This window comes from Bombus huntii, chromosome 4, assembly GCF_024542735.1.
Source record: "Bombus huntii isolate Logan2020A chromosome 4, iyBomHunt1.1, whole genome shotgun sequence".
In the NCBI taxonomy this organism is placed as follows: domain Eukaryota; kingdom Metazoa; phylum Arthropoda; class Insecta; order Hymenoptera; family Apidae; genus Bombus; species Bombus huntii.
The window spans coordinates 16,290,771-16,310,809 of NC_066241.1; the positions used below are offsets into that span (position 1 = coordinate 16,290,771).

The 20,039-nt window shown below is 33.7% G+C and overlaps 1 protein-coding gene across 3 annotated transcripts in view; it reads right to left on the reverse strand.

The window, feature by feature from the left end:
* The window catches only part of LOC126865321 (diuretic hormone receptor-like), a 76,993-nt gene that overhangs the window by 11,958 nt on the left and 44,996 nt on the right, over positions 1-20,039 (reverse strand). For all 3 annotated transcript variants that reach the window (XM_050617758.1, XM_050617757.1, XM_050617756.1), the window contains one exon: positions 2,553-2,742. In XM_050617758.1, the coding sequence (XP_050473715.1) occupies positions 2,553-2,742 (190 nt within the window). The remainder of the gene's footprint in view (positions 1-2,552; positions 2,743-20,039) is intronic.

Sequence of the window (20,039 nt, forward strand, 5' to 3'; positions counted from 1 at the left end):
TACGATGAGAAGAAACGAGGAAAACAGACTTCTCGCAGTATTAAAAGAATATCGTGTCTCACAGCGTAGAAACAGAGCGATATAATAATATATTTATTTAAGGCACAGCGTCGTTTCAGACGAACAGAATTAACTAGGATGTTTTCAGATAATTTTCTACGAAACGTTCCAAATTAATTCGGAGATAGGCCATCAAGAAAAGATGATAACTGTTGATCTTCTTTCGTGTTCTCGTTAAAATGGTGAATAAACAGCTTATTCTCTTCCTCTTGCTAGAGGTCTTTTCGTTTATTTATTAAGGCTCCATTTATTAAGTTAATTATGTTATTTTTGATTATATAATTTATTTATTCATTATGTAATAATTTATCATATTTTGAGTTAGAAAAACGCCTGTCATGCAGGAAATAATATCTTTCACGTCGTTAATCTTGTGGCAAAACGTTGTGAAATAAAATCTAAATTAATAATTGAAAAACATGTATAAAATCGAGCGTAGATTGGTTTAATTAAATATACGATAGTTTTGTTGAAACCAGGTAGAGTTAACATTTTATTTTGAGAAAACTGATGTTTAGTGTGCATGAGTCTAATATATCCGCCGGAAACCACGGATTCACCACGGAAGTGCGTTTCAATCCTAGATACTCTTAATAAAATATCCCGTGTTCCGTACATTCGAGCACTATACTGAGTTTCATATTACCTTCCTTGCTCTGTATTTCTGAAATTCCTCTTTGCTACATAGATTTCGGTCTCAGAACTTGATAAGAGCTGGTTACAAACGACCCTAATGACGACTGCTTTGATTAAGATAAATAAAGATATATAATACGTACATTAGATTCTAATTAATTTTTGTACATTATACGCTAATAACAATGCCTTGAATAAATTTCTTTATCATATTTAAATCTCACGTAAGAAAAATTAGAGGAATTTGTAAGAAACGACCAAGATTCGGCTACAGAATCGAAGCTTTTACAATCGGTTTGTGGATTCTATCTTTCGACCATTGCATTAGCCTGAAGTATCCCTCAGTAAACCTTACTTCCAAGTGAAACCATTTGCTTTCATGGAAATATACGCTGGTGTATGCTGTTTCTTGGAGATAAATGAAAGTAGGAGAATTGAAGAATGAAGAAATAGGATTCTGTCGAGGGTGATCCGCGCGATAGGAAGCTTCAAAAAATTGATCTGAAATTCTATGTAAAGTAAAACCGAGGGATGATACATATACAGCATATATTACAGTTGCACTTTTTCATCTTTCCTTTTTCCCCATGTCCCTTTCTACTTTGCTCCGTGAGTATAGTATATGTGCTTTGTCTGAATATCTAAATTTCGTATCTCATCTGGATTTTCACAATAATATTCGAGGATTCACTAATAAACCATCCATATTACCATCTACCAATAAATCCCTCAACTTCTCATCTACTGTACGCATTATATTAATTAAAAACTAATATTACATTTGTTTTTAAAGAAAGTAATCACCATCCTTCACCCAACGAAATGAGAACAAACATTACGATTAAACCACGTTCAAAAAGTTCAATCCGACTTGTCCTAGATGCTCTTTGAAAATTTCATTTATACTATTTCCATAATTTCACTTCTTCCATACTCAGCCCATAATCGTCCCTTTACCGAATCGAAAACCGTAACAATGGTTCGTTAAATTTATCTAAATTCGATCTACTTTTCGATCAAATTCCAGTATCACGAACACGTTTTGTTTGCGAATCTGGAATTTTACGCTTCCTCTATTTCGCAATTCCATTCTCCCGTAAAACCCATTTTTGTGCTCGAATAATAATCCTTTAAAGCTTATCTTTCAGTTACATTCGAACTTTTATCCCACGGACGGTTGCTTTCATCCAACGACCGTTGGTTTTATTTAGCGAATAGAAAGAATGCGTTATAAGGTTTGCTCCATTTTGCGAGGCTCCATTTCCGGAGGCGATGGAAACACAGCACCTTTCAAACGATGCGGTTAATAAATGATCAGAATTGCGAGTGCCAGGTGAAACGTCGTTTCCCTGCTCGTTAACGTGCACAGGGCAAAAAGATACTATCGCGTTTCTTTGAACATGCCGATCGACCTATGCATAGAAGGCCGAATATTCGTTTACGAATATTTTTCATCGATTTCACGGTGCACCGTACATGCAAATCGCTATCATACTACGTTAAAATTCCAAGTAAGATCTAATCTATATGAAAATTTCGAAGCCTCTTATGGGTCTCAAGACGATTCTCTCACATTAAATTATAACGATAGTTTAGTAATTATATAAATATAGTTTAGTAATCTATTTATTAATAGTCTATAATAATAATTTTTCTTTCCACGAATCTTCTCACACCTTTAATAAGTTCAAGACGAAAATCGTCTACTCGGAAATAAAGAGAAATCTCTTAATTGTAAATGTTACATATATTGTACAATTTGGTTTCTTTTTACGTTTCTAGACAAGTATCAGCTTTTACTAATATTCTACTAGTATTCTGAAGTTTTTAATAAATGCAAAACGAAAATCACTTACTTGCAATAAAGAAAAATAGAAACGGCGATGACCAGTGTAAACAAGGAGATGCTGTATCCAACGAAGTAGATTGTATTTGAAATAACCTCGACACTGCCCTCGATCTCCGGCACGCGGAGATCTCGGCAGAGGCTGTAGTTGGTATAGTTGCTCCAATTACCGTCTAGCCTGCACCAGCGACTCGCGTTCTCTGCAAATGATCCGAATTAGCCCCATTAGTGTTCACGAATTTAACATCCCGTTTTTCTATCTTGGAATACGTAATTACTTTATCACGGAAGCACTCGGTGGGATTTGATACACGTGATGTAAAAATTGAAGGACTATTTCCCACGAGAGAATAAACTCAAAGTAGATCGGTTTTACGGGCAAAGTTCGAGCAATTTAGTCGGGTGAATTGGAATTACCGTAGAGATGACCTCACCCGGTTACCTTTGATCTTTCGTAATCGAAGTATTTGGCGATAGAAATGAGTTGCAGAAATGATCTGTATTATTAGATCACGTGTCATTGAAATATTCAAGTTGTATTCAAATCGTTGTTTTTACATTTCATATCTTTTGTGTTTACTCGGTATTTTTTCAAAATAATTCTTTAAGTACACGATTCTTTTAAAATATCGCGTCTTTCGTCGACGTAACTTCCACACGATTTAGCGTACAACTAAAAATTTGAAAAGAAGACTAACAAAGCGTGATTCTCTCTTTTAAATATCACTTAAGTGTATAAAAATCCGCAGCCTTTCGTTTCCTATAATATAAATGTGATACTCCAACGGCGACGCCTTTCGACTTTTAAGAGTTAAATATAAATGCGATAAGCTCGGTGACTACGTGCCCAGCGGTTGAAATCGACAGATTTTCGAGGCAATAACGCTGATATTTGCGGAACTGCAACGAATGTCGGTCGCCTGGCATTATTCACGATCGCCAAAAGAAAGTGCTTGCATTAGTCGATAAGACTATGGAAGAAAGGTCATTCGCGAAAGAGCATGCAAACGAGTTTCTTAATTTACACAAGTTACGGGGTCTTCGCCGTTCTTCCGAGTCGATAATTAATGAACGACAGCTACTTCGTCACGCTACGACGAATTTAACGTTGCGTTTTATTCAGTCTGCCTATATTTAAGTTTCCACGTTAACGCCGTGAATTAATTATCGAGGCCTTTCTGAATACTGTCAAAGTAATTTCCAGCGTGAGCCTTGACAAAGCCTTTAAAATCACCATGGCTAACGTTAGGTTAATCAAATTTTCATTCATTCATATTGTAAGGTCTGTTGGGATAGTAAATTTCTTCGTTAAATTCTAAGTAAAAATATTAATTTACTACCGAGTTTCTAAGTTAAGGATAAATCACAAAGCTCCATCGATCTGCAATTTTTAATTTGTATTCGTTTTGGAAGAAAGAATGTCGAAATCATAAAACGAATCCTTGCCTTTAAGAGCAATGATTCTTAAAAGCCTGCAACGAGGAAGTTTGTATTTAATAAACGGAAACGAGTGTAATACGTTTAGTAATTAAAATGCGAGCAATCCTTAACCGTCTGCAACCAAGTTCTGTGATTAATGAAAAGGAAAAGTCGGGTGAGAAGACTTATCGGGATTGTGTTTCAACATTTGACGGTTAAATGCCGGGCAAATATACTTTGGACGCTTGCAGAAAGCGTCGTAATTGTAGAGGAATGGAAGTTTAATCGTACGAAAGCAAACTCGAAGCGCTTTCGTTATTACTTTATGGGACATCTTACCATTTACAAATTAAAATTTAAAATCGGTTTCGCAACTTAATTATGAAACATTTAATGCGACGAGGATTGGACAAGCTATCGTATCTATTAAGTACAACACCGACTAAATTATTTATTCGTAACTAATCGTGTCCTAGAATATAAATGTTTAATTCTACTTTCTTAAATATCGTAGGTACCTACTTATAAGCTTTCGCTCTGCAAATATTCCCACTCTTTTTCCACAACACCTTGTACAACGCAGGGTTACATTACTGCAAAACAACACGCAGGAACATTCGACAAAACACGAAAGTTCACTTCAGCCGAAGCAGCTGCTAATAAAACACAAAATTAAGTTTCTTCCGGTCGCGCATCGCAAACTCCGTGCAACGTTTGTTTTCTCTCTTTGTTACGCGACGACATATCGCATTTGTGGCAAACTGCGATTTCCACGTGAGTTTCGAAAAACACAAAGCGCATCGTATTCCGATTTCTTTCGTCGAAAAAATGCCGATCGATGGGAAAACGCGATACGTTGAAAAACTGAATCTGCCACACTGGCGCGAACTAATTCATCGCGATTCCATTCTCGATTATCTATTTTGTGTACGCGCGACAATCACCGGTGCATCGATTTTCACTGGAGTATTTCCGGATCTCGTCGGACAAAAGAACGGTCCAGTAACAACGTTCGAACGAAAAATACTATTGCCTACGCTACGGTCAATCTGGATTTTTTCCCTTTACTTTGTTCCTTTGTTTTTAACTTTTTTCTTTAGTTTTATCGCATATTCGAAAAGTTGGTAACGAATACTTTATGAAAAATTTGATCGAATGCTATAATTGCATTAACGATATAATTATGAGAAATTCACGTCGTGCGATTTCTAGATTGCGCGTGAAATTTTCAAAACTGTTGCTTTTCTCGTCGATGAAATATAAAAGTGTCGGATAAACTGTCAGGTAGAATGGTTTACTGGAAATACACGTCATACGTTGTAGTTTGCTCTGTACACAATGGAAAGTGGAGGATAGCATTCATGTATTAGATTGGATACCTCAGTTACTATGTAGACGTGAATCCAATCGAAAATTGCTTGGGGATACGCGAAGCTCCGGCTTAGAGAAAATTGTTTGCCGAGAATCGAATAATTAACGAGACAGATATGATTGATATGCAAATAGGATATAACATGGGAATGATTTGATTGTGTGGGGCTAGTTTAGATAACCATAGTGGCTCAAGAAATTATTTGAACATTCATACCGAAAGTACGATATCTAACTATCATCTAAACATTCTTCTTATACGAATATGTCTACCTCCAAAATAAGAAATTAACACTATGAAAATGTTAAAAGAATATCGTAGAAACATCGTTACATTGAAAAATATTTTTGAAAGTTTACAGACTAACGAGAAAACAAATGCTGAATTCATTAAATTGCGAAAAGGTAGGATATGGTCTGTGTGGCAAGAATGAGAATGGAAGATGTTAGTAGAGCGTATGTAATGCGAAGCAACATCGTGTTCCTTTATAACGATGTATTTCGTATAATAATCAAATGCGTACGATTTCCATAACATTAGCCTGCAGTCAATGGAAATATCCGTGTGGCTATTTATAGTGTTTCGTGAAATAGGATTTTCAAGTCTTCGAGGAAACATGACCATTATAACGCAGTATTTTAAAAAATACTGTTTACATAATTTCATGCCTTTCATGCCTTATTTATACGTATTGCAGACGTCAATATATTTTAATAATTGCGATAAAATTTATTTCTCTACAAGAACGGAATAGAAATATAATAAAATTTTTGTCATTTATTAAAATGTTGAATTTTCTAAATAATTTATATATTATAATTTTATATATAATATATATTGTCCTTAATATTTTATACCTTAATTTATATTTTATATTTATATTTAAAGTTCTACAAATCTATATAAAAACTTCTAATTAAATTTTATAAAAATTGTGTAGTAGGAAACGTAGAACAAGTTAAAATTTTTTAGAAAAATATAACGACATGAAAAAATAGCGAGTATAATAGTGGTATTTGAGGGAATCGAACATCGTGTTTTCTACTCTGAACAACGTTTAAAAACAATCGTGTCATTGGGAAATATTTTTCTGCAAGTTTAATTGCTCTCAATTTTGACATCTACGTTGGCGGATGGCAATCGGTACAATATTAAACGATTTCGATCGAGTTGACTGTTCAAACTGATAGTTTGCATCTTATGTATAATAGTTTCGAGTTTCGATCATTCAAATCTGTTCATTTCATCCCGTAAAAAATATGATCAAAGTCTTTTTATTTGGTCTTTAATGTTTAGAACCTTTTTGTAAATATTTGCACAATTTGTTATTCACTTTTTTACGTTTCAAGATTAAAAAAGAAATATAACATACTATTAAAGTTAAAGTGCCTCTCATATAAAAGAAATGGAATCTTTTAATTCTCCAAATAAACGAAACCACCGAGGGACGTAGAACATTACGCAAACCAATTTCAGATAATATCTACATCTTCTAAATTCCTTGCGCGAGTATCGGAATGTGGAACTTGATAATAATTCCACAAATATTTCCAATCTTATACTTAAAATTATTATTATTATTATTTCTAATCGAAATGAACAAAATTCTACGCGTATAAAACACACTACTTTCGCGTTAAAATATTCATATAAAAAATACTTTCACAATTCTTTTATACAATCAAATAATACCTGCTATTATTAGCGAAATTTTACAAGTAGCAAAATATTACACATAAAGTGTATCGAAATGAATAAATTCAGTTTCCTCTATAAAATATTCTAATCATCCTAAAACACATCATTTCAAAACATCTCGTATAAAATATACGAGATCTGAGCCATGAAAAGGACCATTTTCTCTGCAGCGGAGGCAAAGTTTGAAGAGTGCATCGTCTATGGAAAGATATAAAAATATCTTAGTATATAATACCTCTCAGACCATATTATTGGTCCCCTGTGAATTGCCTGATAATAAGATACTTCAACGTCGAAGCGAGCATCTGTATCACGATGTACGAGTTATTCTGCTCTGCAGGCAGGTAAATGGGATACAAGCCATATTCCTTTCGTCCTTATTTCTTCCGCTTTTTTCATCCTCCGCGATGCTTATCTTTATTTTCCTCACGGGTTTCAACTTTCGTTCTTCGTAATTGAAACGCTAATTATGAAGCAGCGAAACGAGCACAAGTCGAGCCAGAAAATTTCCTCTCGTTGGCGGAGGCTTGCCGATTATTTGGCCATAAGTTGGAAAAGTTTGCTGAGAAGGTGGAAGAGAGCGTCAACCACGTTCTTATTGTGACGAGATTAATCACCTGGAAATTGTAATCTCCGCTGCTTTCTGCCGGTGACACGAGCAAAATTGTGAAAGTATTTTAACGATTGGACGCAAGTTTCGGATTAAAGATAGCGATATGCATACGACACTTTTGTTGATTTATTAAATATCAACGTAACGGTAGCACGTAGTGTCATAAATGAGATTAATAATTTAGATTAAGTAGTCATAACAAGAGCCGGAGTTTTATTACGTCTCGTTTTACCTTTTATTTGAAAATAAGAAACAATAAAAAGTAGCATTTACGTAGCAGCATAGAGTAGTATAGACGGCGAAAGGAAACAACTCATCTTTCTTCCGATAAAGGCTTATTTTTTTCACTAAAATAATTTGGTATTATTTATTTTCGTTTTCGTATCTTTTATTTTAAATTGAACTGTCGGACCAGTTATTTTTAAAGGTATTCTTTAGAAGATTGATACAACTTAAAAAAATCCTTGATGGGTTAATAATGGAAAATATTTTACTTCTTCCAATGTGTAAGTGCGCGTGTGCGTGATATTTCATTTGGTGGTTTTATATAGCAACGTAGAAAACTAAGTTACAATTTTTTCGAGAAAATCTTTGTTTCCTGAAACGATTGTAATCAAATTTAGTAATTATCTTTTATACAATTTTTCTTCTGTGATCCTTAAACAGCCGGTTTCTTGGCTAAATTAAGTTAAACAACTTTTCCGTGTCACAGAGTTGCACGGTTGCTATTATTTTATGTTAAAAAGTGAAAAGAAAGGAAAAGAAGAGGAAACATTTTATGGAGCTAACGATCTCACTTTCGCAAGCATCTTTCTGAAAACTTCAACTTCTTTAAAAGAATATTAATAGAATACCAATTATGGTCCATTGTACATCAGGTACCGCAGAAAAAATCTTCCTTCATAATAATCTTTTATTTCCTTAAGAATAAGATCTTCGATGAAAAAGCCACTGAGATAATGTTAATTATAATAGCCAATTATCTTTTCCTGTATCGGGCTTCTAATTACAAATATTCCTACCACGTACAGTGAAAGTAACGAAATTATTTTACACGATAAGTTTTGTTATAGCAATTAATAACTAAGTATAAGTAAGCTCAGATTACTGACTTACTTCTAATGACGTTTAAAATCCCCAAATGAGACATCTCGTAGATAAAAAAAGAGAGAGATTATTAAATAAAACAACGTGATATTCTAAAAGGATATGAAACGACATTTTCAATCTATTTTCATACATATTTCGCCTTACTTAGATTTTTAAATATCGCATAACAGCTATTGACATACAAACAAAATTGTAACTTGTAAAACGGTTTCCAAACATCAAACTCGAATTTCACTTCGAAAATCATGGAATATGTAATGCAGGAGGATTATTTTATGGCTTAGTCTAGACGCAGACGCTAACATTCGTAATATATCCCAGCTTCAATGCAATCCACCGTTTATAATCCGTAATTCTACATGATCCGGAATAATTCTACAATCTAAGCTCGTCCTGGCATGCGATCGATATTCACGTTGCACGCTTGTATTTCAGAAATACACACCGTCATGTCACGTTAAAACCATAGATTTCCACTTCTCTTTCTCCTTTTATTTCGGTAAAAGATTCACAATCGACGAATACCAAAAAAGATATCGAAGGTTCGTAAGATGAAAGAATAGAGAGAAATCTTTTGTTCAGCTCCCCTTTTGTTTGAGAAGTCAATAAGACTGTATTTTGGAGGAAATCTTCTCGCAATTTTTTTATTTTCGCTCCTCCAAAAGGGGACCAACCGCCTCCTGGGATTTCTGTTTATATTATCACTATTATCCGTAATTGTTTCGATTCGATTTAGTCGTTCTAAATGTGTTAATTAGATTTTTCAGGAAAATGGAATCAGGTTTTTAAGGGAAAATATTAGATTCGATTTCTTTGTTCGAAGTAAAATTGATCAACGGATAATTTGGGTTTCGTTAAAATAACAATCGTTAATTTGCTAAAAGACTGGATCTAAGAAATAGGCTTATTATCTCTTGATGATTTAATTAACGTTCCATCGTGGATTAACTAAAATAGCCCGTTTTGTCGAAAGTAGAAGCAGTGCTATTGTATGGAAATCGATAATTAAACGCTTCGTATCTATTCAGTTCGTTTTGTATTCTTCTGTTGCCGTTAGAGATCAAATATTTGTCGGCATGGTTGCTGCATTTCAATTGAAACATTTATTGTGCTCTTTGTAAATATTTCCACTTTATTCGGGTAAACGTTCGAGTGCAGTATTTGAACTCTACAATTGAGATTTTCGTCGCGTACAGCTTCTGTTATAGCTGCGAGTTAGGTAACATTCTTTTATGAAAAACCAGATCCATTCAGAATCTTCTCAAAATCCACCTTTTTAATTTCACGTCAAATATTCGATAAGAAAAGAAACCGATAAAATAAGGCAATCTGATATTTCGTCCACTTTTGTTCTTAGCTTTTGTGAGCCAGCTGGTAAACTTCTCAATGGTAAGCGTATCCGTCAACTTCAGCGTGGTAACGTAATATTACTATTTCATTGAAGTTAGCTTATTCATAGCTGCAATTGTAATCGTGGCATTTACTTCAGAGGTGAAGGAGGTTCGCGTGCTGGGGGTGAACCAGCTTCTTCTGCATTGAACGATAAGTGGACTGAATGGAGCGGAAGACATTGTCTGTTTAGGATGCGAACTTCGCCAGCCAGTATTCGAGTAGAAATACAGCGTTTAAGAATCCGATCGAAAGCTTGGAGGTCAGAACCACTGTATAATAGTACGCTTCGCGTCGATATTTCATGGGATGATAAAATTGAAAAGCAAGATCAAGGAGAATTTTATTTTTTGGTATTAACTAAAATTGAAGAGTAAAAAATAAAACCAGTAAAAGATCAATACTGTACCAAATTAATAACTACAATTTCACCGAAACTTCAATCGACATCAATGAATTTCCCGAAATACAATCACATTGTATTAAACACCCATTCAAAACTGTCGATAAATCATCGCGAGTCTTTGACGTAATGGAAAAGTCTTCAAAGCCCTCTCTGCGTGTTAATCAACTTCGATTTCATAAAAATCCGCTGTGATCGATACAGCTTGGCTGTTCGAGCCGTTCGATTCGAGGATTTACGATCCCATCACATATTCAACGTCTTCGGAGGAAGCTATTTTCATAAAATTTACAGACCCAAAGAACGTCGAGCTTTTGGTAGCCAGCTAAGTCTGTCAAGTTAAAATTATGCATTAAAATTATATCCGACCGCGCCCTCGGGTTCAAGGGGAACGTAATGAGTTGTTCATCCTTATCGTCCGCTCCTGCTCCTCTATAAATCTAAAAATCCTGTAGTTTAGTTTGGGGAGCAGGAAACCGCGTCCATAGATTATTCGTACCACAACAATTACGTCGAAATAGGCAGGGTATGATATTTGACTTTTCGTTGGCGAGCCGCTGATCGTTCATTCGATTAATTACAATCTCATTGGCTGTCGCTAATTCGACGTATACGAAACTTAACGAGATTCGATATGACTGATGGATACTTTATAATTAGATGTGCCGATGAGAGGTGTATTTATTGTTGACTATTTCGCGTGTTCGGATTATCAGATGTTAATGGCTTCGGGATCAGAATAGCGCGTTCATATGTATTTTAACGGGTTTGCCGAGGAATTAGAAAATGTATATTACTGCTCATCCGGATTTGATCGATGTGTATGTATTAATGCGTGAATTTTATGAAAGTGCAGAAAGATAAGAGCAATTTGATAATTAACAGCATAACGCTCGCTATATTTCTTATCGAATTGCCAGAATATAAACACAAATTAGCCATTATAAAAGCCACTACTAACATTCGACGTCTTTTTGTCAGTGTAGAACACGCTTCTTAATCTGACTTTTAAGTCAGAGAAATTAAAGTAAAGAATTTGTCAAGCAACAAAATACTCTCGTAAGATCAGACAATTGTACGTTAAAGATATTTTTCATGCGTTAAAATCCTTTGTACCTAACATCCTTAAAACTAAAGCGAGGTTGAGACATAAAAAATCGAGACTCGCAGTAAGATTAAAATCCGCCGGTTACTTTAACTAACTAAAACATTACAACTGTCCGTCTAGATCGGCGGAATTGCATCGACCTCGGTAATGATCGATCTGGAACGAAGTGCGCTAACTTCCGTCGATGACGGCGGAACCTTTCATTTCTCGAGTTCAGAGACGATTCTCCGAACTCGTTTAATTTCCAAGTGATGGAAGAGGGCCACGGTCCAAGGCTAGCTTTATCGTTCCATCTCAAACATTCCGGGAACGTCAAAATGAAGTTACGCGACTCGAGATTGCTCACTCGTGCGTACGTGCACGATCATCACTGTTTGACAACGTAAATGTCCGGCCGTGGAACGTTCGCTGTAATTAACTAGAGTTCTTGTTGCCAACCTGACAATTGATGTGCCCGTCGTTAGATATGAAAGCGAGAAAATGCTTGGAAATGAAATTTGTATGCTACCATGTGAAAGATATAGGGAAAATCTGAGAGATAGAAGAATGATAAAAATCATTTTTATTCTATTAATCGTTTATTTACGTCCACTTTGTATGTGTATCGTTTAAAAGTTTCAATAGCACCGTAATGTGACACAACCGATTATATTCGTTGGATTTGAAAGGAATCTGAAGATGTACATAGAAATTGCAAGAAATGTTGCAGAAATAGTTTAATTGGATTAAATGAAAGGGAAAATGTATTCTGCCGTTGGAAAAAGGGAAAAGAAGAAGAAGAGAAAAATAGGACACAGGAGAAATAAATAGGGATGAAATGGCGCGAAGAAAACATGATTTTGGTATGTATATCGTCGAGGTAGTTTTATTTTCGTCCGATTACAAGTGGATATACACGCCATTTCTCTAGGGTCTGACTACACTAGTCCATCTACTACTTGCCACAGAGCGGTCACATGTTGCCTTGTACCATTTATTTCACTCTAACGTATAATCGAATGTTAACCATACAACGATGGTTAATATCGCCAATAACACTCTCTAGAAGTTGCGTTGAAAATGCTTACTTTCTGATAAGAGAGCGAACGTTGTAAGTTTTTCAACTTCGATGTTATGTTATGAGGATAAGTTTCTATTGGTTGGCACACCCTGCGATCTTAAATTGGTAATTCATTAAGTTAATTGAGATGAAAGTTTATTTGTTAAACTTGTCTATTTGATATTAATCTTTGTAAAATAGTTTTTCATGTACATAGGTAAGAGCACAGTTATTCGACTATCTAAACAACATGTGCCGTAACCAGTTCGGATAATCAAGAGTCTATTTAAATATGCATATAATTAATTAAACAACTATTATGCTGAATTTATAGTAAAACATTAACATCATTCTCCAATATACAGGGTTTCTTACTACTATACGATTTGTTTGATGAACGAAAAATCCAGATAAAAGACAAAGGTAAATTTACACGAATAAAGCCTAAAGCTCAGATCATTTTGTTTATTGAAAGAATATAAAGTAGAGTAATTGTCTCTTTATGTACCATTAGGTTCAAACGGATGCTTAACTGTTAGGGAAGTGATACATTTACACTGTACATGAGAGTGTGTGTGTAAGGGTTAGAGGGCGTCAAGGTCTTAGTGGAGACAAAAGACTGTTGCCAGATGTTAGAAGAATCTAGGATAGTCGGTTGGCGACCAGCGTGCGTGCAAGACGTTCTTCAGAGAGTAATATAGATGTATAACTGTTGTGTGGGAAATATAATAAATAATTTGTATTCCCAAATCCTCGAATTTCCTTAACATTAACATAATGATCGGACATGCTAAAGTTCACGACAACGACCGAGTTTACGACAAAAACTTGATTTCTCCACTCATTTTCAAGTTTAAGATTCGAAGAAATTTGAATGTCAATAACAATTCATAGAAACACGATTGTTTTTAATGATACAAAAAATATATTTTTTGCAATTCTCTTCACGTAAGAAACATAATTATTATTATTACTCAACCACTTATTGCTACTTTGTTTGAATTCCCTTAAATATCACTTAAATTAAATTTATATAAAAATTTGAAATTACTTATTCGGAATCCGATCTTGTTACTCATAAGAATTGCTTCGATTTTCCTTTTTTCAGTTTATAACTCAGTGTTGACTACGAAGATTATTAGCCACAGCACCTAATTTTCTCTGTAATTTCCGTCCATTATATTTAATCATCTCAAAATTCGTTATAGGCAGAGACACGATGGAAATTTATCGACACGCCTGTCCGTTGTAGCCGTAGCCTGTGGGTCTAATGCACGTTAATCGGTGCTATCTGGCAAGCTGCGAATGTTATGGGATATTTCATCCATGTTGAAATTCGATTATCTTCTTCACGTTCCAGCCATTAGCTATTTATTGCCTTTTCCATTTGTTGCTTTTTACGTCTCGTCGCAAGAAAAATGAAAAAATCAACCGAGTGTAATTGCACTGTCTTAGGATGCACTATTAATCGAATTACGCTACCTGACATTTCCATACGTAATCACGAGATTGTTGCTAATGCAATGTTCTTGCTTTCAAACGAAGATGATGCTCGTTATGTAAACACGTTGATAATATGACCAATTCATGCGGATTCTTCGTCGTCTAAGGAGGTTAATCAAGAATTAGTCTAATTTCAGATTTCGCTGAATTCAAATTGCTTTGAAAGGTTCGTAATTTTGAATGCAAATGCTTTCTGGCGGAGTCGGTGCGACTGATATTTTAGTTTTGGAAATATCGACATATACGAGAAAGCACTCGTATTATACACGTTCGACCTTTTAAATATTCGAATTTTTATGCAATTGGATTTAATAACTTCGGCAGTTATATAGCCTTATGTCTCGATAATTAAATGAACCAATTATCATTGATTATTAATTGCGTAATTTTGATTAAACCATATTATTGTAGTATATTAATTTTATAATATTAATTCTTAACAATTACTAGAATTAATAATTCTTGAATTAGTAAATTTGGAAATTAGATTTTACAATTTTCAGACTTTCGAATCTCCAAACACAAACTTTCAATTCTTTCCTCCCAGAAAATATAAATTTTTCTCTGTTCGCTAAAAATAAATCGTTGCTCCACCGAACCGGCGAAATGAAACTCTTTTCGCTAATATTACTTTCCTCGAAAGTTCTTATCTGACGATCCGTTACATTATTAACCTGAATGCATTCTAAGAATCTGAAAGCATTTTGAATTTTTTTACTCTTCGTGCTAATGGACAGCAACGTTGTTCCACGAATTCTACTGAATCTCTCTGACCGACTAACAACCATTGTCATTAGTTTCGTGGAAAACTTCAATAACAGACTCTTTAAAGAGACTGTTCCGTGGTTTGAGTGGCGTGCGCTAGAGACATTTATACTTCGTCAAGTGCGACGAAGATAATTCAGCTTATGAAACAAAGCTCTTTGCATTCAAGCTATTCAACAATATAGTCCCCCTTATTTCATGTTGGAACAATGACCTGTGTTCGAGACTTTGGTTATCCAGACGTCGTTGTCATAGATTGTTCATCTGTTTAATTACATTTTTCACGACAATGCTATTTACGAGGAATATTATTTACTTACGACAGAAATATATTCGAGTTCATTTGCAGACACCTTTAGACAAATCTTTTTATTAATTTGTTACTTAATAGTTATTTATAAGATTACTTTGAAAGGATATAATTTTCATTTTGTACTACAGCTCTGGTTTTTAACTTTATTTTGTTATTAAATAAGTTTTGAAGTTCGATATTTAATTGATTCACACAGATTTAGTTTTGTATACTTTGTATTTCACCACCATGTACAGCCATTACAACACACCGGATACTCTCTGATAATTAACACGTGGCGGAGGCGAAAACAAAAGTGTGTCGTTAGAAGTCGTACCAACTTTGCATGTAGAAACTAGTGATCATACCAACCTAACATTTTCCTCAACATACTTTATATCGGAAGAGAATTATTTTATAGAAATTATATGTTTCCCGATTTAATATTAATCTCTGTCTGTACTAAATCATTACTAAATCATTGCACTAAATCATTTTGTGTCAACCATGTAGGATATTCATTTCAGTTCTAAATGTCAAAATATTCCTATAATTTATACAATTTCATTAGGAAATTGTATTCGACATTGATATGTATAGATTACGTAGAAAGGTGTGAATCGATAGCATATTTCTCGCATGATGGCATCCCTGCGTCCGATTAATGAATTTCATTTTCGTCGGAGAAAAAATTCCCAGAGAGGATTACCACTCGATAGAATTATAACAAATCGGATTATCATGTCACCGACATGACAATCCGACACGGACTTAATATCAACACTCGGATAAAGTATCAATTCGATCGAATTCCATGCCGGCGATAAAACTAATTAAATCGATTTCAAATTTTTCTGTGCCATTGAATTTAATAACTTCGGCTGTTATATAGCCTTGTGTCTCGATAATTAAATGAAGCAATTATCATTGATTATTAATTGCGTAATTTTGATTAAATCACATTATCGTAGAATATTAATTTTATAACATTAATTTTTAACAATTATTAAAATTAACAATTCTTGAATTAGTAAGTATGCATATAATTCCCGTATGTCCATGAATGATTAATTATACATATTCATAATATTGGTATACATTTCCAGGTCATGAATATAAGCGGATTCTTGATAATAATTAATCAATTTATACATTATATATAACTATATATGATTAGGTATTATTTCATAATTTTCTATGTACATTCGCTTCTATCGAATAAGAACACGAAAATATCTCTTACGATAGAAATTAATAAAATGACGTCTTGCTGATATAATGGACATTAGATTTTCATCAGTTACGTATTCGTATCTCTTCGTGAAATGCATTTTCCGCGTACAGGAAGTTTCTACTTCCTTTCTCACGTCCTCTAAATTTCTACAGAACAGTCAGTCAACTGCAATCTACAAACCGTTCAAGAGTACCAGACTGCAACTACCTCTTCAACAAACCAATCCCAGCAATGCAGAAGTTATAAACCTCCGAATCTAGTTAGAACTTGACATCCATCACGTTTACTAGTATTTAGCTCCCTTACTTTATATATCTATTTAATGGAAAGGCTTTAAAGGATTTGCATACAACGAGAGATTGAGTATAACTCTTGTGGATATCAACGACTGGAGTAAAGTCAAAATTTGCATGGTCATCTATCTGGATTCTACGAGTACTAATTTTAAGGATAATGTTAAAATATATATTAGGTGTACAAATGAATAACGAAATTATAAATAAATGAGAATAAAAGATTCAGCGAAACTCTCGGAGTTTATTTAAAAAGAAATACTGTAAGTTGTTCAAAGTGTATTCGTCGTTACTGTTTAGAACTTTATGTCATCTATTTGGTAAACTATTGCGTCCTTAGACAAAATACAATCGTGCGGGCACTGACAAAGGAGAGCGTTCTGTGAAATTGCTGCGGGGCAACGCGAGATCACACATTGCTTCTACGACAAAGGACATCATAACGAGTCTTGTTTCAGACGTCTCGCAGCAGCCAGCTTATTCGCTAGACATTACTACTTCGGAGCACCTGTTCCGATCGATGCAACACACTTTACCCTATACTTGTAATTAGTGAATGTGATACAAAAATCACTTGACGATTAGATCTTGTTTAAATACACAGCATTTTTCCGTGGTGGAATTCAACTCTTGCCTGATAGACGGTTTTAAGTCGTAGGAAACAACAGCAAATACTCTGATTGCATCGCTTGCAGTATTTTTTTTGTATTTGTTTTTAAATAAACTTTGAGTTTCGCTAAAGAATTTGAATTATTCACTTGCACAGTTAATATAATCGTATTCTAATAACATTATTATAATAATTATTATTGATCTAATGTTCACAGTAAAAGTCAAATAACATTACAAAAGTTAAATGAGATCAGTTACAGCAAATAGCTAACGCATCAGACAGGCAAAATACAAATAAACTACATTCTTTAATCTTATTTTCTTAAAACCAAATCTCAATCTATCTTTTTGTATGGTAGATTCAACGAACGCTTCGTCTTTTCATCTTCGCAAAATTAACTTTTAATTTCCGTCTACGCCCATTCTCCGACCGTAATTAAGTAACAATTTCAAGTTCTTTTCTTTAATCGAGCGGAGAAATGCCAAGACAGAATCACATCGAAAGAGTTATTTTTACCGCTATGCTGATTTCCAGTGCCATCAACATTTTCATGGTATCAAGTCGCTTGATTCGTCCTATTACAGTTACTTCTGTAATAGTGTTGATAATTTGTTAATAATTTTCCATCAAGTTTTGGTCGTTTTACGTGGAATCTCTGCTCGTTTAGCTCCTTTGAACATTAATTGGTTTTCTGTTTTCTATTTATTTTTCTACCAATTCTGAGAATATAATTACCAATATAAGTAAAAAGCAAAAAAAAAAAAAAATGTTATATGAAATTATTTCATATGAAATAAAAGTAACAAAATAATTGAAACGATTCATCGTTTCAAATTGTTATCTTTTTTTGTTCTTATTTGAAATAAAATTTTTTCTAAAAAGTATGATTTTTGTTGAAACTTTTTCGCAAAATCGTTCACTGTTTTATTTGTTTCGCTGAAAAGAAAATTCTTCGTCTCTTTAGGGAAAACCAGGAAAATTCTACACATAACAGAACTTTGCATCAAGATGAGATGCTTTCTAGTGTTTTCCAAGAGCGTGCAGTTCGTTTACTGTAGATGACGAACAAAATTCAACTTCTTTTAAAACTGTCATGCCTAAGACGATGGTAATAATCGATTTACATCGGCAAACACTTTAGCAACATGATGTATCGAATCTGATTAGCAAGTAGAAACATTGTAAATGTGTAAAATTGAAATATGAAAGAATATATTAAAATATATTGAACACCACATTTCTATTAAATTTATGCGTCCAATTTATCTATTATACAAAAATTTAGAGAGTTAATTATAACACTAGATGTTTGACTAATAAGCATGAATTTTTAATTTTAATTTTCTATTTAGTATTACAGACTATTTTAATTCCTTTCTCATTCATTTCCTTAAGCGACACTCTATTCAATTAACATTACGTTATGCAGTAATTGAAACCTTAGCATGATTACTTCCTTGTGGATGGATCCTGGAAATTGATATCGTTTTCCAAAGTTTATTCTACGTAAAACGATACTAAACTAAAAGCCAAATTCCTGATATTTCAAATATTCCCGATTTATTGTAGTAATCTATATATTCTATATTAAAATCTTGTTAAAAACATTACTAGAATTTTCAAGTAGATAATCCAAGAAATGCCTCTCGAAATGCAATAAAGTGGAACGAATGAATTATTTCTGAGAAAAATAGAACAACAGAATAATGTTAAAGACGAATAAAATATCGATTATTTGTATTGCATAATATGAATAAAATTAAATTAACTCCCTACGATATTAGTTAGAATATTAGTTATCAGAATAACGTAACTCTGGATAACTGGGAGAACAACCATCTACGTACCATATGTCAACAGTTAACCATCCAATATCCTTTAATTATTCTAAAAATTTAATTATTCTATACAATATTTGATATTCTGATTACTTTCATACTATCTTACTTGTTCTTGTACATTATTGTACTTGTATCTCAGTTAATCTACAATTGAAGATCACACGAGAAAAATATGACAAGTCTAACTTGCTAATAAAATTTATCGCTAATGAAAATTCTCCCCATAAAACGATCAACCGTGTACGATTCTTGCGTGGTTATCGCGATAGAGAATTGTGTAAATCCGGTCTAGCGAAAGTCAGATATTTCACGATTTTATTCAGAACCATTTAATGTCTCCTTATGAATTCACAACGTTAGAAACGCTGTTCTAAAAGGATCGTGCAATTCATTCCACGGTAAAGTTTGAACAAAGAAAAGCGAATAAACATCGATACGCGAACTGTTTGTTACAATTCCGGACAGAAATTGTTGCGTTATAAAAGCATCGGTGAAAGGGGAATTATTATGTCGAATCATTGTTTCTTGGTAAACTTGTTGCATTCTTTCATCGTACGAGTAATTCTATTTGCACACCAGGTTGAAAGACACGAATTTAATATAGAAAGACTAATAGCATTAAGTGCATTATGATATTATATTTCTGAGAACACTGGAATGATCGAAGAATATTAGAAACGACGAGTTTATCGATTATTTGTATGGAATAAAAACTTATCTAGTATTCTGTACTTGAAAAGAAAGAAAATCATCAATAACAGTATCTATGATCTTTCTATGTAATATCGGTTACGTAACTTCATCG